This window comes from Mixophyes fleayi, chromosome 2 (genome assembly GCF_038048845.1).
Source record: "Mixophyes fleayi isolate aMixFle1 chromosome 2, aMixFle1.hap1, whole genome shotgun sequence".
Taxonomy (NCBI): Eukaryota; Metazoa; Chordata; class Amphibia; order Anura; family Limnodynastidae; genus Mixophyes; species Mixophyes fleayi.
In genome coordinates this window covers 169892377-169915013 of record NC_134403.1, presented here as the reverse complement: position 1 = coordinate 169915013, position 22637 = coordinate 169892377, and the positions used below count along the sequence as shown (strand labels likewise).

Genomic DNA, 22637 nt, shown 5'->3' with positions numbered 1-22637 from the left:
AGGAGAAAAAAAGTTTTGGGGGCTATTGAATGTTGGGGTGAGTTTAGGGAGAATGAGGTCTATTTATTAAATGTGACTGAATTATTTAATGGCAGTGATGGTTGCAAGAAATAGGTACTGCTGGGGCTGTTTGCAGGAAGTTTATTTATTAAATGTGAATAGTATTATTTTAATGTTGGGGCTGGAGGAAGGCCTAATTATTAATTGTGGGTGCTATTGATTTAACGCCGGGGCTGGCTGTAATTTTCTAAATGTAGCCATTTTTTTTTCAAAATAGGTCCTTCAACATTCCTGGATCCGGACAAGCCACAACTAAAGAAACCAGCAGCCACAGGTGGAGAAAGTGAGAAGAACAGGTAGGAGAGAGCAGCACAGTGTGTGAAATGTTGTGATTCTAGTAGGGACAATACCAATTTTTGGTGAATGTTGTGCCCAATGTAAGGTGTAGGCCAAGACTGAACTGTTTGTGTACACACTGCATTGTTTGTATACTACACTGTGGTGGTAGATGTCCTGAAAGTCAGGAGTGCTTGAACATATGTGACGCTCCGGCGAATTGAGAGCCTAGTGGTTTTTATGTTAGCCACGCCCCAATGGCACGTTTGCCACGCCCCCAAATGCATGACCACACCTCCCAAAATTTTTGCACCGCCGTTTGGCTAGCCACGCCCCTGAATGTATGATCATACACCTAAAATGTTTTGCGCCGCCGTAAGGCGGCGCAAAAAAATTTTGGGGCTTACTTGAATATGAGGGGGGCCCCATGAATTTGTTGTACCCGGGCCCTGAATTCTTCTTGGCAGCCCTGAGTGCAGAAAGAACAGAATAATATCTGGGGCCAATGGGACATAAAGCTGTGAAATGGATGAAAGATGTGTAAAACAAGAAGGTGTCGGGGGCTTCTAGTTTAATTATCTTAATAATGGGTTTTTTTTTGGGTTGTTTTTTTTTGTCTTTATAAGCATTTGCACAGAAAGATAAACATGGATTTACTAGTATTTTCAAGCAGTGATTTTCTGTAGAATAACAAAAGTTTAATTGCTACTCCAAAGTCTAAGTACCTTAGGACAAGTGTGTAGATGGAGGAATTGGACCTAGTTTTCAATGGACTAAACGTACCCTAAATACCGGTGGTCTGTTAGACATCTAGAAAGGGCATTTTAAGAACTACAGAAATGCAATACTACTTTTTGTACAAGAGTGCCTTCTTCTCTGTCTTTATAAACACTCCTGTCAAAACAAGTTGTGTCTAGCTGTGTGGGTAAACAGATTATGTTAAATGCAGATAGTATGCATAAAGGTGGACAAGTAAATAGTAATAAACAAAATTATTTGTTTATACATTTAAAACCTTGCTTCTGATTAAAATCCAGCAGTATTTTAAGACAAATTCCATCAGTGAACCGGTGGTATTCGTTTTTCAGACACCAGTTTCAGCGACAAGCACTATGTAGACAAACACATGTCGATGACCATAAGCATGACAAGGATGAAATGCAGATTTACGGGTGAACCCCCAAAGCACATTTCCGTAGAGTCAGCATGCAGACTGCTATAAAGTCCGAAGATATAGCATGCCGGGGCTTCAGTTGTACGTCGTCAAGCAGATCGACATGGACATTTCTAAATTTAAAGCGGCCATGTCAGGACCCGGCCACTCTAGCATTTAATCTAAGGGTTTAGTCTGCATTTCAACCTTGTCAAGCTTCTTGTCATCAGCATTTATTTGTAAATAATCTAAATAATACTAACACTCTTCACATTTGTGCAATTAATACGCATACTTACCTACTTTCTTCAGCTCCCTTCCGGGAGCCAGCCAGTGGAGGGGGGCGTGAAGGGGCGGGGTGGCCGAAATCGCGTCATTTCGGCCCCGCCCCCTGTGACGTCATGACGCAAATTGCGTCATTTGACAGCGGGGGCGGGGCCAAACGCCGCGATTCACCGGGAATCGCGGCGTTTGGGATCTAATTCTGCCCACTTCACTAGGAAGTGGGGCACTTCCTAGTGAAGTGGGCAGAATTCGGGAGATTGCCACACTCGCCCGGGAGTCCGGGAGACTCTCACAAAATGCGGGAGTCTCCCGGACATTCCGGGAGAGTTGGCAAGTATGTTAATACGTTGGCCTACGTCAGTTATACTTCTGTTTTATAACACGGTTGACATGCTAAGGTAATAATTCAGTGCTTGCAACTCACATTTCTATAAATAAAATAACCGATTAGGTCAATAAGAGTTTATTTTTATTTATTTTTTTAGATTTATAAAATATCATCTGTTAATTGCCTGAATGTACAATTTGTATTTTACTGCTTCTTTCTTTTAATCAAGTGACAGAGAACAATTTGCAAAACATATGATCTTAAAACCTTGTTTTCTCTGGGGAAATAATTCCCCGCCTAACAAAGATACAGGCCTTCCAGGAAGGGCTCTCTGTGTGTTATGATGTGTATGATCATATCTAAGATGTTTTTCTTTACTTCCTGTCTTTTCCCTTCAGGTCTTGCAAGCCAAAATAATAACATGAGTGATCCATGACAATGGGGAATAATGTATTGAACAATTTCAAGCTTAACTGTGGAGCCATGGAAGTGGTACATCGATATATAAAAAGAAATTCCCACAAAACATTAGACACCATCTCCATATTTACTTGTCCCTGAATATATAATTTTTTTTTATCAAAATTGACCATACATTTTCTATTATTCCTTGTGCTCGATGCAAATGATCTATTGTCATTATTTAATTCTTATTTTAAAGATGACATTTAACATAAGAGAAATGAAGACTCAGTAGCACCTCGTTCTATGTGAATTGTCTCTAGAATCTAGATGCACCAAATCATTTTGTCCCTTGAAAGTATATTAAAACACAACCATGTAGTGTGTGTATTTATATTATATTATATTTAATAATCTACCTGGCTTTTAGAAATTGCAAGCCGAGGCTGACAAGCAGGTGTTTGCACAGTGAGATATGTAAAAACAGTGGTATATTTAAAGAACTGAAAATGTCAGTGATCACTCATGTGACTAAAATGCAGATTTCAACTAATAATTATTGTAGCTTGGAATATGAAATGTTGGTATGAAAGTAAGTATATAATCTGAAAAAGAAGACCAGCCTATCAATAGAAGTATCTCCAAATGGGGACTTATTAAAGGGAAAATCTTGTTGAAGTAGTTTCCTTCTTTGTTGTACTGTGGGGACAGGAAATATATAGATATACAATATATTTAACATTAAAACTACTGACAAGTAAAGTGAATAACATTGATTATCTTGTTACAATGCCACCTGCTAAGGGGTGGGATATATTAGGCAGCAAATGAACAGTCAGTTCTTGAAGTTGACGTGTTTAAAGCTGGAGAAATGGGCAACCGTGAGGACCTAAGCGACCTTGACAAGGGCCAAATTGTGATGGCTAGACTGGGTAAGAGTATCTCCAAAACAGCAGGTATTGGGGGTGTTCCTGGGGTGCAGTGGTTATAACCTCAGTGGCGCACGCAGGGGGGGTTTCTGCGTGCGCCACTGAGGTGTGCCCCCCCCCAAACAATCCTGTGTGTGCCCCTGAACCTACCAAACGTAGTCCAAGGAAGGAGAACTGGTGAACTGGCAACAGGGTCATGGTCGCACTCATTAATGTGTGTTGGGAGCGGAGGCTAGCCCGCCTGGTCCAATTCCACAGAAGAGCTACTGTAGCACAAATTTCTGAAAACATTTAATGCTGACTATGATAGCAAGGTGTCAGAATACACATTGTAACGCAGCTTGCTGCGTAGTTGCAGACCGGTCAGAGTGCCCATGCTGACCCCTGTCCACCACCGAAAGTAGGCCCTGACATTCATGTGGATGTTAATTTGACATGTACCATCTACCTAAACATTGTTGCAGACCACGTACCCCCTTTCATGAAAACGGTATTCCCTGATGGCAGTGGCTTTTTTCAGCAGGGGCAGCATTGTGGCTTAGTGGTTAGCACCTCTGCCTCACAGCACTGGGGTTCCATAACTGACCATGGTCTTATCTGTGTGGAGTTTGTATGTTCTCCCCATGTTTGCGGGGGTTTCCTCCGGGTGCTCCGGTTTCTTCCCACACTCCAAAAACATACTGGTAGGTTAATTGGCTGCTATCAAATTTAACCCTAGTTTGTGTTTGTGTGTGTGTGTTATGGAATTTAGTCTGTAAGCTCTATTGAGGCAGGAACTGATGTGAGTGAGTTCTCTGTACAGCGCTGCAGAATTAGTGGCGCTATATAAATAGATGATGATGATGGGAGATGTGCTCAAGTAAAAGCATAAGTGGAAAGATGAGTCAGATGAACGTGTTAATTTTCAGAAGTGCAGATTTTACTATGTAGACAGAGTAAAACCGTCTACACGTGAACTAACAGCATTTGTTCTATTTTGAGGTTCAACAACCAATCGTGCAGATTTGTACTTCATTATAAATTGGCTTCTCTTAAATTTTCTGCCAAAACCATGGGGCAACACAGTGATACATTGTTTAGTATGTTGGTGGCTAACCACTAAGCCACCAGCATGGCAGATTAGTGGTTAGCACCTGTGCCTCACAGCACTGGGGTCATGAGTTCAATTTCCGACCATGGCCTTATCTGGTTGGAGTTTGTGTTTGCGTGGGTTTCTTGCTTCTGCCCACACTTTAAAAACATACTGGCAGGTTTATTGGCTGCTATGAAATTGACCCTAGTCTCTCTCTCTGTCTGTGTGTGTTTACGTTAAGGAATTTAGACTGTTCGCTCCAATGGGGCAGGGACTGATGTGAGTGTGTTCTCTGCACATTGCTGCGGAATTAGTGGCGCTATATAATAGCTATTGATAATGACCCCTGCCGCACAGCAAAAATTGTTCAGAAACGGTTTGAGGAATATGGCAAAGAGGTCAAGGTGTTGACTCCAAATTCCCCAGTTATCAATCTGTTCGAGCATTTGAGGGATGTGTTGGAAAAAACAACTTTGAGCCACGGAGGCCCCACCTCACAACTTACAGGACTTAAAGGATAATATCATCTTGGTGCCAGATACCACAGGATACCATCAGAGGTTTTGTGGAGTCCATGCCTTGACAGGTTTAGCCCCTACTGCTTGAACCTTTGGAAGGCAAGACTTCCAATATGTTCTATGGATGACAATCTGGTTTCCGAAACCTGTCCATCCTTGTTTGGAATGTGACTGAGGCCCCATGTAAGACAAATTGTGGGACTTGACTGGAAAAAGGCATCTTCTCCTTTGAATGTTTACAAAAGGGAACCTGCCAGTACCCTTTTCAGGGTAGTGAAATGGTCTTGCCTAATAATTCAATTAGCTCATTTACCCTAGGCATCAGATAGCTGTCAAGTTTTAAATGACTCTTCAGGGAGGAAGAATACATCAACAAGCACAAGACTGTCAGGGACTCACTAGTGGCAATAATCACTAGCTTTTTCACACCGAATTCAAGCAAGATCCAGGTGCAGGGAGGCTCTTGGATATAGTGAAATGAACCCAGCACCTAAATCGAGTGCCAATGCAACACAAAAGTAAAAACCTCCTTCATAACCAGAACAGGAAGGAGTTTTATTTAATATAAATGGTGAGGGACAGTCATTGTTGCCAGTAGTTGATTGTCTTAAGATTACTACAATGACTAGTTCTTCTTTCGTGTCTGCATCTTTCGTTCTCTCTTTTCATCCCAACAGTACCACACCAGCAGTAACATCTCAAAAATGCCAGTCACCAATGGTTGCTTGAATATTAATGCCTCTGCCTTACAGTAGCCACCCACAATTTACCCACCAACGGTTACAATTTTTTCGCTATCACATGTATTTGTTGTTCCCCAGTTGTTTACCTTCTAAAACAAGCATCCTGTTTGCAGAGTGAAAGTCCTGTTTCTGGCATCCCTATAGTAGCAGTTTTCTGGTTTTTATCACTTTGGTCTTTTACTATGGTATAATGGTTGCTATATATTCCTGCATCTCTGCTACATGTGTAATTACTCTGCGATGGACAGTGGTTTCCTTTTATAGTATAACAATTTCAAGTAATCCTCGGCCTGTGACAAGTCTTGTGTTGCATGAACTTATGTGTCTTGTTAAATATCTCTGTAGACCACCTGTGTTGGGGGTGATAGACTGAGATTTTCAGATGGCTATTACACATGAAACATCACAGCTCTTGTGTGACCCATGGCATAAATGGAGTTCCCTAATCAGTTTAGATCGGTCTATGGGAACCGACTCTGCTAAACATTAGCATAAGTTCTATTGTGACTAGCTCTGCAGAGGTATTTTATAAGGGTATTGCTTCAGGTTAGCAGTCTGTATTGCACAGATCTACAAACTTTCTTGCTCAACCACCCTGTCTGGGAAGGGGTTTCACAGATTTGTCTTGGGAGTCCCTCTTACCATCAATAGCCTACCATTACTAACCACTCTGTGTTACTCAGCCATCAAACACCCACCATGGTGCCTCCAGTGTTAGGGGAGTATCCACTGCCCTCGCCAGGCTCCTTGCCAGCACCTGAAACCACTGCCTTCCAAGTGGAGTGTGTGTGTGTGTGTGTGTGTGTGTGTGTGTGTGTGTGTGTAGCTGTTGCAGCACCTCTTTGCTGTTGTCTGTGGCTGGTTCCTCGTGACCACTTACTTTGAATTAGAACTGCAGTGCAGCAGAAAGATTCAGGACATAAAGCCAGGGCTTTATGAGATTGTTAGCTCTCATCTGTAGGTCACAAGGCAGCCTGGCCTGTCTTCTTACTGGTTCTGCCTCAGAGGACTACTTCACTGACTTTCAATATTCCCTGTTAACGGCACCAAGTTGCTCTCTCTAGCAATTTTTTTTTCTACGCCACCGTTACCTTTGGCATCTGTGAGGAGGTCTAGTCATTACTTGGTTCCTCCATCAGTTAGTGCAACTACATCTACCGATTCTACATGGTTGTGGTATGCCTTCAACATGTTCATAGTGTAGGTACTCTGCCACATACCATTACTATCGCATGACACCACATAGTTAATGTTGTTCAAGTGGTTTTAGACCATGTAGGGTCCATCAGAGGCAGCCTGGAGCTTGTTCTGACTTGTGGCATTAGAACTTTTGTTCAACCTCAAATACTCTAGCTCACTTTGACCATACATAAGTGTTATGCTTGTTCTGTGAAAATTCCATGAAAATCTCTATACAGTCTTTGCATTTTATCACATACTGCACCACAGAAACCTCATTGGTGGCCAGCTCTTCTTCCCAAGTCTCCCACAAAAGGTTTATGAGTCCAAGGACTATATAGTCATACAGTAATTTGAAGGCCAAGAAACTGGTAGACTCCTGCAGCATTCCCAATAAGCAAGCAAACGAGAGGTGTGCAAAGTACCACCCAGTCTTCTCCAAAAGTTACAAATTTCCATAGTAGAAGCTTCAGAGTCCTGTTAAACTGATTGCTGTCATTCTGTAGATGTTGAAAAGCAGTACGGAGATGCCTTACTTCACACATTACCCAGAAACATTGGACCTGCTTTTTCATGAACCATGCCCCTTGATCGATTAGGATCTCACTGGGGATGCCTATTCTGCTAAATATTCCTACCAGCATATCCGTTACCTTTTCCGCTTATGACTTGTGTATTGTGCTGCCGCAATATGATAAATAAAACCGATGTACAGTTTCTTAACTAGATATATACTGAGCAAATGAGATTTACACATCCTGTGAAGTGATTGATGTTCAGTGGAAAAACCTGATAAGAGCTGACAGGGTGCCACATGTGCTCTAACATTTGCCATCTGCCTAGATGAGACTCATTTGCTTGTGTGCACTTAAGGGTGTTGGTATTGTGTCCACCCAAAAGATCAATATGGGAGTAGAGAAATAATAGTTCTACTTCTGGCAGATACAGCAGAGAATTAAGGATAGAGAACAATATCTACAAAAGACAATCCATACTACTAAAGACTTAGTTTAGTTTGGGTTCTTTTGATAAATGTAAACCCAAATATAAAATAATGAATACATGAACAACCCTTATTAAATTATAAACCCAATTATGCCATCAACTGTAAACTAGAAAGGAGGTGGTGTCGATTCACAGTAGAAAAAATTTAATAGAAGGGATATCACACTGAAAGGAACTTAAAAACAATCTGATTTTATATATCTTTTCTTATGTAAAATAGGGACATACTCAATTCAGATACGTTTTTCCAGAATGACACCGTTACTACTTGGGTCCAATACAGTATTCCTCCATCTACTTCAACATGCTTAACATCTATACAGAGGTCCCACACACTACCGGACCATCTGCAGAAAGACTCTTTTGGATCTGTGGTGGGAACACTTCAGTAGAGTTTGGTCAAGACAGGTTAAGGCTGGCCTCCTGTTAGTCAAAAATTGCCACTAGTGGTAACAAGTCGAGTACACTACCCACCAGTTGTTCCTATAACCCGCTGTGCTTCCTTTGTCTTCATTCAATTCACCTATAGTATATTATCAAATAACATCAATAACAGCATTCATAAGTAGGTTTCATGTTCTCTTACATGACACTTAAAGTAACGAGGCCTGCGCACTATTACCGATATTACGGTAATAGTGGTCATAATTGCCGTTAATACGGTAATTTCAACGCCAGCTTTTTGCTCGCAGCTCAGGGAGCAGGCTTAAGGTTATCGTTTTAACGATGGTACATTTATCGCGGCCCTGTTCTGGGGGGAAATTAATTCCTCTCCAGAGAATGGGAACTTGATTGGTAGTAAAACAAATGCCCTGAATTTAGGCATTTCTTTACCTTTTTATATCCCAACAATAAATAAACATGACATTCAGCATTATTATATCTCGAAAACACAAATGAGAGTGTGCGTAAGAGAATGAATCTGCACAAAAAATGAATAGCTGCATTTTGTGTAGTACATGGTACTGCACTACCCATGAGTTATTTGTTTTGGGGGGAGGGGACTTTAAATTTTTTCTACAAATGGCACTCAGTGACTTTTTAAGATGCTCTTGCTCATTTAATAGCTTTGTGCAAAGCTATAAATATTCAGTAAGCCATGGAAACCAATGAGGAATCAGTCTTTATCTAGATGCAAGTTTATCTCTTTATCTAGTGAAAGTTTAACAGTGATGGCAAATGTTTGGTTGCTATGGTTTTAGTACAAAATTGCACAATGTTGGTGAATGACTATGGGGTAAATTTATCAAGCTGCACGTTTCCGACTAGTTTGAAAAGTGGAGATGTTGCCTATAGCAACCAATCAGATTCTAGCTATCATTTTGTAGGATGTGCTAAATGATAGCTAGAATCTAATTTGTTGCTATAGGCAACATCTCCACTTTTCAAACCTGCAGCTTGATACATTAACACATATGTGCTATTATGTAAGAATGTGTGGAAGTTGGGGATAGTGAGATGGTCAAAATCAGGGTAACAAGTACCTATGTCTGATATGCTGTACTGAGAATTGCTGCTCTTAGGAAATGCGGAAAGTGCACACACTAATATTCCTGTTTAGTAAATCCCATCAAAAATACAAAAAAAGCCTAGTCCTGATCTTCTTATAGTGGACTTTGCTTTGTTAAAGTAGAAGGAACACAAAACAATATTTGAATATGTGGATCGTCAAGTGTAGCAAATTACCTTTCCTTGAATTTTAGAACAACTGTCTTATCCAAACAATATTCAGAATTTGTTACCTGTAAAGCGTGGAAACAAATCTTGTCAAGTAATTGCTTTTATGCAACAAATAAACTAACGTGACAAATTGCCAGAGCAGTCCCAGATTTAAAGTATTGTTCCTGACATTTTTGTCATAGGAAATGCCCGTTTTCTAAATCTGACTAAATGAACAGTACAAGTGCTCTTATTCTGTATGTATTGAATGTAATTATCACTACCTGTATTCTCTGGGATTTAAATGTTATTCTTTATTAAACTGATATATTTTATAATGCAAATAAATGACTTTATAACTATTCCTGTATACATTTTGTTATAAGGATTGTATTACACCAAGAGCCACTGGACAATACTGTACATCAGAAGTGCTCAAACTCAGTCCTCAAGGGCTACTAATGGTTAATGGTCAAGATTTCTTAAATCTTGCCCAGATGAGTTCAAATATTTCTCTAGGTCAGTGATTATTCCACCTCGTACTACAGATAGAAATCATGAAAACATGACCTGTTGGTAGCTCAATCATCACTGGCCTAGAGAAATATATAAACTTACCTGTGCAAGATTAAAATAATGTTGCAAGCTGTAAGCATGACCTGTTCGCTCTTCAGGACTTGGTTTGAGCACCTCTGCTCAAACTCTGTACATGATGTGATTCCATGCTTTGGCTCTGCAGCAAAGTGTCTCTAAAATCATATGAAATGCTGGCAGGCATGTTGTATGCTGCTGCAGGCATTTTAGTACAGAGAACAATAGCATTGTGTTTAATCTTACTATATATATATAACAGGGTAAACATAGTCATGACCGCTCCCTTTCTGATGGTAGAACTGATGTAAGCTGGCTTCAAATACCCATGTGTTCCATATATAATAGAAACCTCTTGCATGGCGATTTTTTTGGAACTGTCCTCTAACACCATTTTGCTTATCGTATATTGAAGCTTGATTCCCAAACACATCCTACACTGTCTAGACCATGTTTCTGTTCTCTGTAAAACAAAGCATGAGAAAGTGTTTACTCTGTTCCTAAATACAGCAAATTGGCAGCATGAGCCAGGATCTCTATAGTTGTGCAGTTTTTTTTAACTGGAAATGAAATCCAATGAATTTGTTTGGATGATGTGAGGGTGTGATGTAAATATTGAAGGTGTTTATAAAAAATGTATATGGTATACCATACATTTTCCCATATGAATATGTTTAGTAAAGGACTTTTCCTGACTTTCATGCAGAGAACGTGAGTCCTGCACCTTGACCCTAAAACTACTTCTGGTGTTTAATTTTTAAATAATGCATGGTTGTGATGATTAAAGCGGATCGTGTCCTGTATGAATGAAAAACATTCCATACTAGCACGGTTGTGTAGCACAGAAACAATCCCACAGTTCAAGAAAAATCTGCCCTGCCACCGTTGCAACAGAATTTTGTCCCATCATTTCAACTTTAAACAGTACTGCAGGCTTTCTAATGTGTAGTCGTCACCCGTGTTAGGGGACACAATTAGACACTCATCCTTTCCTTCCTTCTCGGTGTCTGGATAAATCATACTTGCCTACTTTTTGATGTTCTCCTCTAGGAGGGGAGGAGGGAGGTATGGGCAGAGGGGGCTTGGCTTGGTGATATTACTTCACTGGGGCTGGGGCCAAAAATTGTTCATGAGGCTTGTGCGTCATCTTGCAGTGGAGGCGGGGCCAAAATGAAGCAGTCCTCAAGCTCAAATCCTGCCCACCTCACTTGGAAGTGGGCAGATGCGGGAGGATGCCCTACTCTCCCGGGAGTCCGGGAGACCTACTCGGAATTCGGGAGTCTCCCGGACATTCTGGGAGAGTTGACAAGTATGGGATAAGTTCTCCCATAATGCAGGTTTACCTGGCATGGAATATCCACTGTTTTTCTAGGAGGAAGAGAGGGTATGATGTCTGAAAAATTCCATTTTAGATGGAGTGATGCTTTACCTCAATTTATATATCCCATTATCATACCAGAGTATACATTAGGTTTATCAAATATGTGTATATTTCTCAGTTATAACCCAAAAAACCCCTGCAGAGTAACCTGCAATGTGTCTATTGTGGCAAATGTTTGAGGTTCTGACCGCAATCCCTCCATCGGGGCATTAGACTTGCCACTATGCTTTGACACTCCACTTCACTCCATATAGCCCTGACATTAAATGAATAATACCCATATTTAATAATTAGGCTTCCTTCTCCCTAACCAGCCTGACATTAAGTTAATAACTTTCCCATTTAATAGACATATTCCTCCTCGCCAAACCCAACATTAAATTAATACCCTCCACATTTAATAAACAGACCGATTTCACCCATTACCAAATTAACATTCCTATTTAATACAAAGGCCTGTTTCCCCCACCAGCCCCACAATCAAAGTATGGCTTACAATTTTTCCCACATTTAATAGAGATTATTATTGCAAATTTATTTTTTACAGATTTTTTTTTTTTTAATATTACTTGTTTTTATAGTATGTATCATTATTTATGTTACCCCCCTTCTCTCCAACCCCCAGACCCCTAAATCTCCCTCTATTCTCTCCAGACCCCCCCCTTCCTCCCCATTCTGTCCAGTTCCTCTCCTCTCCAGACCTCCCTTCTGTTCTCTCCAGCCCCCTCTTCTCAGCAGCTCCTGCAGTAATTAAATTATCATTAGTGCTTCTCTCTGCTTCTTCTTGTTCCTCTCTCACATCTCTTCCGTGCCAGCTCCTCTTGTCTCCTCTATTCTGACAGAGTCCTGACGTCATTTTTGCATGTCCGAATGCAACAGGGAGCCAGCGCCTTTCTCATTGAGCCAGCTCTCTGTCAATGGGCAAATACATCCCTGCAGTGCTGCCCCGTGGTATGCACCACATCATTGGTGGTGGTTTGGCATATAACCGACAAGCAGGTGTTGTGCCCTGGGCCACACTGCCCTCGTTACGGCAATTTGTTTTATATCATTCTGGCTGACTCTCCCGGAATGTCCCAGAGACTCCTGAATTCTGACAGTGTGCAGGATGGGAGTATCCATGTCGCGATTTGCTGTGAATCGCGTCACTTTGACCCAGCCCCGTGGACAAATTGAGCAAATTTGCCCTCCTCTGTCCTCACCCTTCACCTCCAATAAGGGATCTCTCAGAGGGAAGCAGAAAAAAGTTGGCAAGTATTGTTTATATACAGTTTTTATACTCCCAGTGCTCCGTTACCGCACATACTCCATACTTACCAACTTTATAATCCTCCCCTCCAAGAGGTGAGGTTTGAGAATGGATGGGGGCGGGAGGTGGCAAAGTGCAACATGGAGGCTCCCAGGAGAGTGGGCAAGTATGACCTAACAACTGGCATATTCATATATGTCAACTAGTATGGCACTTAAAAACATAGCTTCTGGTGTAAATGTACCCAGCGGCTTTTGTTTTGCATTGTGGTAGTGCTTTTAGGAATGTGACTTTTCAATTTTTTATGCTTACCGCATTTTTATGCTTAAACACATTGTTAATGTCACAGCCCCTCTAAAACACTTGCATTTGCTTTGATTTGATGTATATTTTAGAATGGTTGAAGCAGTTACATGGGTTTTCCGGTTGGGTACGGTTGAGCGATTAGAAGTATTTCCGACAACTAGGATTCCTACATAAAAACCCGATGGCAGAAGAAGACGAATTAAAGAGAAGCAGACTTACCTGAAAGACAATGAGGGAGAGGTCCGATGGCAGCGCAGGGTGACAGGCGGCGATTCTGACTAGAGACCTGTCCGGCACTGCAGTGTGACATGGGCGCGACTTACTTCAATGGTAATTTAAAGCGGCAATGTCCGGACCCCGCAGGCTAACTGCTTGAACACTTAGCCTGCGGGGTCCACGTCACACTGCAGTGCCGGACAGGTCTCCAGTCAGAATCGCCGCCTGTCAGCCTGCGCTGCCATCGGACATTTCCCTCGACGTCTTTCAGGTAAGTCTCTGCTTCTATTTCATTCGTCTTCTGCCATCGGGTTTTTTATGTAGGAATCCCAGTTGTTGGAATACTTCTAATCGGTAATTCGATTACCACCTGGGTTTTCGACTGTTGAACAAATATGATTTGCTAGCTGCCCTGTAACTGTTAATAAATTTTTTTATTTGGCTGACTTTTTGTGTTCTTCACCTGAACCTTATACCACCATATAGGTAGAATTTATTTATTTATCTATCAAATGCTCTGTGGATACAATTTTATTCAATTTACAGAGCAGGTATCTAAGAACAAAAAAATATTTGGCCTGTGTGATATAGAGGCCTTGTTGAAAAACACACAGAAAAACATTTAGTGAAAGCTACACAGGGCATGTAGTACAACAAGAAATGCTAGAAGATGGGGACTGTTTTTTAAAAAAACAAAACAAAAAAACATTGGCTGAGAGCACCAATGTTATCTTACTTTATATCAAATAAATGAAGATTTTATTAATTTTAGGAAAGCTGAGACACATGGGAGCGAAAACCAGAAAAATAACAAAGCTGTGTTACATTTGTTGTGACTGGTTGATAATTCCTGAGTGTTTGGTCACAGTGGATAACTGCATTTTTTTCCATTTGAGATTAAGCTCAATAAAAAAAACCCTCCAGATTTGAGGTTTTAAATAGTACTTATTAACATTCTAAAGCTGGGGATGGAAAAAATGCTCACTCAAAATATGAGCTTATTGAAAAAGGAGCAAATTATGATTGATAGACTCTGTACAGATATACTCCTATATATCTGCTTGTGTTTTACAAAAACTGCTGCAGCTTTGCGTTCTGGAGCGTTAAGGATATGTTTTCATAGTCTATGCCTGAAATGTTTTTTCCGTTTCTTTGTTAACTCTGGGTATTTGCAAAGCATCACACTGTCCAACTGCACAGGGTCAGTATAAGTGTGTGTTATTAGGGGCGCCACATTACTTTAAGCCAGCATTGTCTTTTTCAAACCGTTTGATTTCAATTCAGTTGTACAATTCATTCAATTTGATCGAATTGTACAGAAATCATTTGCATGTTGTGAACCTAAATATAAGATCGGGTTGCTTTGAATTGTAATCGGTTAATTTAGAAAATGTGATCATTAGGGTCCACTTTTGTCATCTAAGTAACCTAGCAGTACATTTTTGAACTGTGGGGGTCCCCAGAGAAAACCCATCTAAACATAAGAAGACCATATAAACTACACACAGATGGGCCTCGTCAGACTGAACCAGTGAGGCAGCAATGCTAACCACTGTGCTACCATGCAGAGTTTACTCATTTTGCTAACTTTGAACAAATATGCTAAATTAGTCGTTGTTCTTATTTCATGTTTCCGCCACACTATTCAACACTGCTGTCCTATGCTTTTGATTGTGCTAATGCGATGCTGTATTATATCTTACAGATACTGGCTTGGTTTGAGGATGGAGAAGAAACTACAACTGCCTTTGTGGAACCTATAGTTATTATTATGATACTTATTATCAATGCTTTTGTTGGGGTATGGCAGGTATGTTCATCATCTATTTATATAGCACCACTAATTCCGCAGCGCTGCACAGAGAACTCACTCACATCAGTCCCTGCCCCATCGGAGCTTACAATCTAAATCCCCTAACATACGTTCTTTAACAACTTTTATTAAGTCATGAATAATGTTGAACAATTGTAACGTAAAAGTATTTCCACTAGATTTGACTACACAATGGAGATACCATATTTAAAAGGTATGGCTACTCTTAGATCCCCACCTTCCCATTTATGTCCCGCCATCCTCCTATAGCTATGGCAGGGACCCCTCCCCACTACATGAAGCCAGGAACTGGATTACCCTCAGCAGCTGCCTTAGCGTAAAAGGTGTTGTCTGTTTTTCTAGCTTCAGGATTCTCGCCTAATTGTTGCTCTTAGGTGACAAATATACAAGATGCCTTATGTAAGAGTTACTAATCACTTTCACTAAAATAAAAGTTCTCATACATGGACAGATCTTGACATATTTTTTATTGTTTCTGATAATAGTGATTTAAGTTGAAGATAAGCTTTGCTCAGGACAGAAAAATAAGATTACAAACCAGCAGATCACTGTACATGGGAAAAAGTGTTTCCAAATGTTCACATCTTTCTGAAATATCTGCAGTTCCATGTGACTTCTAAACTTCTGAAACTGTAGCTTGTATACCTGTTAGTAGTTCTCTAACGTTAGTGAATTTGTATTTCGTGGTCTGTTTTAAAGATGCACTCTTCAGAGTGTCACTGTGCATTGTCTCTCTGATTAGTGATGAACTGTGGAAACCATCATCTCTCCGTTATGCTAAATCAAGGTATAAATTACATCCTTTGCAAACTGTGTGGTTAGATTTGGTCTTTACTGTAAAGAGAGTTTTGTTATTGCCATCCTCATGCGTTGGAGAAGTTCTGGGTGGTTTGCTGAATTTAGCCAGGGGGATCTCTGTGATGAAATACATTGGAAAGTTCTTGCTGGCACACCGCAGTCATGCAGGATGCTGACAGCTGGAAAGCCCGAACGGCTTTCTCAGCTAAATGCCAGAATAGGGAAAAAGCCATTCTAAAATTCACTTTTGAAGGTACTTGTAATACAGTGGAAAACATAAGAGATTAACACTGCAGGGAAAACACTTTTCAGAAACATCTGTCATTGAAAGTTGTCATCTAATTTTAATGTCTTTATTCCTAACTGGTGTCAGTAAAAAGTGTTTCCTAAATTCAAAAATCCCACTTGTCCTGCCAGGAAAAGAGAAGGACATTTTGGACCTAATTAAACGACTCGTGTGTCAAGACTTTTTTTTAGATTTGTTTTTTTTTCCCCCAAATTGCTAGCTGGTAGTTATTGTATAATATCTGAATGTAACTAGCTCCTTATTCAAACTATGTGCTTCTAGAGAAAGGTATATTTACTCCTCTAGTGTCATATTGCCTCCTATACATTCCCCTTGTATGTTACTACAAGCTTTATGGCTTGTATTCCTCTTTTATATTAGAATTCCTATCCTAGGCCAGCCATGCATATAGCTCATACCTCATTGGCAAAACTCACATCTGACTACTCAAAACCAACCAATTCATAGTGTTTCACTTCTTACCATTCATTTTCCTCCTCTTGATTAAACTCTTCAAGACACTTCAACATCAGAAATTAGCTACGCTAAACTTTTCAAGGGGATAAATATTATTTGATATAGTTTTAGACCACCCTGTAGTACATCTTTAGGGGTTTGTGCCTTTAGTCAGTCATACCATGGCATCTAATAAACCCACTGCCATTACACCACACAGCAAATTTTGAGTGAGTTACAAACATCAGTAAGATTGACAGAAGGGTTTTTGGAGGGTATCAGGTGATATTGGTAAAGCAGCCAAGTGAATGTATCTAAGCCTCATATTTTGCTTTGTTTTTTTTTTTGTCTGTCTTGTTTTTACCCTTTTTGACAATGCTTTCACATCATAACAAATTAGCGTTTTATATAAGCATGATGGTTTGTATGGGATTTTTGTGCTACGTAAAAGATGAATGTGAATTTATAGGACCATTTCCAGACCAAACTGTTTTTCTCTTTCTTTCTTTCTCTTTCTTTTTTTTTTTTCTAAAATGACCAATTTGTAAACAAAAGCCACTAAAATTGTAATACATAAATAAAAAGCTAAAGCATTATATTTTAACTTCTAAGTAACAAATCTGAGCATTACTTTCTTTCTTAGAACGCTATTGGTCACATTCATTTTAGTAAATTAGTTCTCCATGGCTTGGAATCAGTTGCTGCAGAGTAGCATCTTAGTAACTCTTTAATCCCACACACTCATTGCAGGAGAGGAATGCTGAGAGTGCCATTGAAGCTCTAAAGGAATATGAGCCAGAAATGGGGAAGGTTATCCGCGGAGACCGAAATGGAGTACAGCGTATCCGAGCCAGAGATATTGTTCCTGGCGACATTGTGGAAGTGGCAGGTACCGTGTCTATTGCAATTAACCAAGTAGAGAGAAAATGTTATATTGTAGGAGCAGAACTGCTTACTGAGCTGACAATACTGATTCTTAGGACACAAATTTAGCATGAGACATGATATGTCTGTGCTTATGAGCAGTAGAGGCTGACAGGTGATCTTCCCAGCACAGAGAACTTCTTTCTTCTAAAAGCAAAATAAAAATTGTATTAAGAAATAAGAAAACTCAATCAATGTGGGTTCAGCTAGACAGGAAAGTGATATGTAGAGGATAAGTAGAGAAGGATAGTGCAGTTATGTTCTGCCCTGTGATAGATATGGTGGTCATACAGAATGTTGAGTGTAAAAATGCAGTGGCTACAATTCCTGCTGATTCTCCCTGATCTGTTGTCCGTTTTATTTTTATTTTTTTTAAACCAATGTGATCATTAATATAGTGTAGTCCATGTAACTCCATGCAACTGACTAATCTATCAATGTGTTTCAGTTGTATAAAGATGTTTGAACTAGTATAAGGTGGTCTTTAATTCTCTGAATTAATTTTCTCTTTCTACCAATCAAACTTCCCACAAAACAATACCTTTTCTGAGTTTTTAGGGATGTTCGCACCAAATTCATTTGAAGTTGAGTGAGGTCTTGGTGGAATCATCAGACGCCCAAAACCATATATTATGATTTATATTCTGTACATTAACTTGGGAGTGGGGGAGCACAAAGCAGAAAACTTGAACTAGCACCACAATAATGAATAAAAATACAAAGTAATGAACACCATAAAACCAGTGCTTTGAAAAGCTATACATTATCAAAATACTTTGCACATTTTAAGTAGCTCATTAAAAAACTCGCCTAGGATGTAGCAGGAGAAGGCTGAATATGGTAGCGTTTAGTAATCGGGAGGTGAGTGGCACTGCTGTAAAATGAGCCAAAATTAACTTAATGCTGGCTCAAGAACTTACTGCCAGGTAGTGTGTACAAGAAAGCTAGCTATACTAGTCTTACTGCCAGGTAGTGTGTACAAGAAAGCTAGCTATACTAGTCTTACTGCCAGGTAGTGTGTACAAGAAAGCTAGCTATACTAGTCTTACTGCCAGGTAGTGTGTACAAGAAAGCTAGCTATACTAGTCTTACTGCCAGGTAGTGTGTACAAGAAAGCTAGCTATACTAGTCTTACTGCCAGGTAGTGTGTACAAGAAAGCTAGCTATACTAGTCTTACTGCCAGGTAGTGTGTACAAGAAAGCTAGCTATACTAGTCTTACTGCCAGGTAGTGTGTACAAGAAAGCTAGCTATACTAGTCTTTGATCAGCAAATTAAATTTCCGCCCAACATATTCTAGCGAGTTTTGATGCATCTGTACAATTATGTTCTGATTTCACCACCACTTTAGAAAATGTGCAGATGGCTACTTTGATCAACAACATCACATTACTGCTTGCAAAATAGGAGATATTGTTGTGGATATATCTAGAATTTATCTTGAGCTATCTCCTTGTACAGAGTGCATTTACAAAAGTGCTTATTTTCTGCCTCCAGGCTCAATATTGCTCTCTATTATACAGGATGTTACTTTAGAAAACTACTGCTGAGCTTGATGCTCTCACCTCTGGAAAATTGTAGACTACTGCCCAAGTGTATTTTTTTTTTCTTTTTCCTTCAGAAAAACATGGTACTTTCCATAGATAATTTTGCCAGTAGTACCCCTTAGGGTAATCTGACCACACAAATAGAAAATGAGACCTTTGTTGGAAAGTATGTTTAATAGAAACAAATGTGTTGGAAACCCGCTAAAGTCTGTAAGAGTGAAGGATTTGCTAGAACTTTACAGAAATCTATATACCCACTTAGTGGCCCACAAGCACCAGCTTACACCATTACCTGTAGTGGCAGGGGGTGTGTTCACACCCTGTCCACATGCAGTCAGAAACCAGAAAGGGCAGCCCCTGTGGGTACTGGCATCACTTAGTCTTGACTTGGAGATCTAGGGCCTGATTCATTAAGGATCTTAAATTAAGAAGTTTCTTATTTAAGTCTCCTGGACAAAACCATGTTACAATGCAAGGGGTGAAAATTAGTGTTCTGTTTTGCACATAAGTTAAATACTGACTGTTTTTTCATGTAGCACACAAATATCAACTCTAAATTTCAGTGTTCAAATAAGCTATCAAGTATTTGTGTGCTACATGAAAAAACAGTCCGTATTTAACTTATGTGCAAAACAGAAAACTGATTTGCACCCCTTGCATTGTAACATGGTTTTGTCCAGGAAACTTAAATAAGAAACTTCTTAATTTAAGTTTCTTAATGAATCAGGCCCCTAATCTTTAAATCTCCCACATCCAGACCTCTAACGAATTATCGCATCCTCTTAATACTCCCAGCTGTAAATTATTGTATTTATTTGTTATGACCTGGACATAATGGGAAAAAAATTAGTTAAATTTAGAAGCTTTAGCCCCTCTAGATTGGTGCTGTACTTAAGTCATCCACGACCTGAAGGATTTGCATTATGGCAGCTCCACATTTAGGCAAATTCTCTCCGTGCTGAATACCAGTACATAAGAAAGTCACTATTTTTGTACACAAAACAGAAAAAAAAATGCTGTGGTTTTAGTTTCTGTTATAACCATAGTAACAACTAAACAATACTTTTCATAACAGTGCAGCTAAAGAACATGTCTCTGGCTCTTAAGTGACATCTGTTTCAGATGAACGCATAAACTAACATGAGAGATTTGTTAAAAATAACTCTTACAAGATAGAATTTTAATGTTCTGGCACTCCTAAACCTGCGAGGTCCTCTTTACATGATGACCTTCTCTTTGCTGACTAATTTGCTGATGAAATGTCCATTTATCCATTCATCTCTGTAGGATTTATATTGTCTTACCCCTTCCAATCTTGTCTATGTAAGTTTGCAGGAGTCTTCCACGTCCCTAGAGAATTGAGCAGAAATTGTGCATCCCTTCAGTGTATAAAAATGTGTAAAACTATCTATATTGCTGTAAAATGTTTGTATTACTTTATGTAGGAGCTTCTTGTATTGTATCTGTGTTTTTTTTATCTGTTTGTGTTTATTCTTGAAGTACATAAAGGTATACAAAGATTAATATTGGTTTTACAGTATAGCCAAAGTTTCAAGTGCTGGGGCACTTTGTGCGGTATGCTTGTCTCTTTTTAGTCAACCCAAATCTGACACTTTATTTCTGTACCAATATATTTTCCCCAGATGTGCGGTATGGTGGTTTCTTGTTTTCAGTCTGCTTTGCTTAGCTATGCAGATTACTACTGAATTAACCTCCTAGGAAACCACATTTTTCTTTGCTACGGTTGATACACCTGCAGTAGGGCTGTCTTTGTAGCCTTTAACCTCTTACTTTCTGAGCATACAATTGGAGAACATAGGCAGAATTCTTTTTACACAGGAACCAATAGATGTAAATATGTGTCATCAGTCACAAACTCTATGCAAAATGGTTCTTGTTCAAGACAAATAAAATACAAGCACATAATTATGTAGAAATATCCTTTTTGAGGGTAAAACTAATTTCCTATGCTAAGTTCCTGTTATCTACCGGGCATGGAAATTAGTGACATTAAGTAACTGTAGCAGTTGTGGATTATAATAGAGACAGATGGGGTTACTGCTTAGTACCCAGCCACATCCAGCCCTGGTGACCCGCTGCCACCTATATAATGTTTTTGTTTTCGTCCAGCCTGGGACTGTTGTGATGTAGCAGCATGCCTCTGAACTCATTAATTGCACTGTGAGAGATTGAGGGTCTCCGGGTGCGGGTTTCACTTCCTCCATTGAACACTGAAACCGTTTTTATCCTGCTGCAGTGTCTGGTGGAGGATGTGTCAGAATGTTACCCTTTCCTACACCATAGCAGCTTATGGTTCTGCTCCATGATGTAGGTAGTCTGGGTAAAGTGTAAATCTCTGCACTGTGTGCAGAGTTCCTTCCCATGTGGAGAAATCGCAGCAGGAGCTGCTGAGAAGATTAAAGCTTTCTACCACTGGACACCACAGCAGCAGAGTAGTGGGCACACATGACAAGTAGAGAATTATGGTGGAGCATATGTGACAAGAGGAAAGTCAGGAGGACAGGACCATGCTACAGTTGCATGTAATAGGGCAATGCAAAAGTCTGCTATATCAAACATATGATGTGCGGTTTGCCACATTTCTGCTTTGTATGGCACGCCACCAGGGGCGGGCTGGCCCGGGGGGCAGGGTGTCATCAGCCCCCCGGGCCGCTCAGTCTAACCCCTGTTTGGGCCGGCCGTCCCCCCCCCCCCCCTCCCCGTGGATGCAATATTACCTGAATATTACCAGGCGGCCGCATCACATGACACGCGATGCAGCCGCCTGTGCGCCCCCCGGGCTGAAATTTGCCAGCCCGACCCTGCACGCCACATAATGTAAGTTTAGCATGTAGTGAAGACATGCTGTGGGTCTATGGTATATGTACAACCCAGAGCCCCAGGTTGTCTTAATCCATAACTGTGCTAACATATGGTATATTAGCGTGGCTCCATACCACAACATCAGTGAGCCCAGTTAGTTTGCACATTAAATTCCCTGATTCTCAGATGAATTCTTACAGCAGAGGGTGTATGTGTAGTCTGTTACAAATATTATTGTTCTAAGTTGTGTTATGGAGGGTACAATCGGAAAAGTTAGACTACAGCCTTTAGGATACCTCACAATAATTAAAAATGGTAATTCTGGACAAGGCTACACCCCTTCCAACAAGGATACATGATCACTTCAAAAGGAGTGTGGCCACATCATGAGGGCAGGTCTAGCACTTTGGAGAATTGCTAGGACACCCCCAATACCCTGACAAAAACACCCTTGAATTACCATGTGCATCAGAGGCACCTGCCTCTAGTGTGTGCTGCACTCGCTTACCATCGTGAGCTGGGACATACCCAGGGATGGCGGAACATGGTAAGCCCAAGGGGGCTTCAGTGCGCATGCGTAAGATTGAAGGTGTGGAGATGCTGGAAATGCCAGCGCTG

General features: G+C 40.3%; 1 protein-coding gene across 1 annotated transcript in view; it reads left to right on the top strand.

The window, feature by feature from the left end:
• ATP2A3 (ATPase sarcoplasmic/endoplasmic reticulum Ca2+ transporting 3) overlaps positions 1 to 22637 on the top strand; it is a 168105-nt gene that overhangs the window by 79108 nt on the left and 66360 nt on the right. Inside the window, exons 4-5 of the mRNA XM_075194972.1 lie at positions 15058 to 15162; positions 17477 to 17615. Coding sequence (XP_075051073.1) covers positions 15058 to 15162; positions 17477 to 17615 — 244 coding nt within the window. The remainder of the gene's footprint in view (positions 1 to 15057; positions 15163 to 17476; positions 17616 to 22637) is intronic.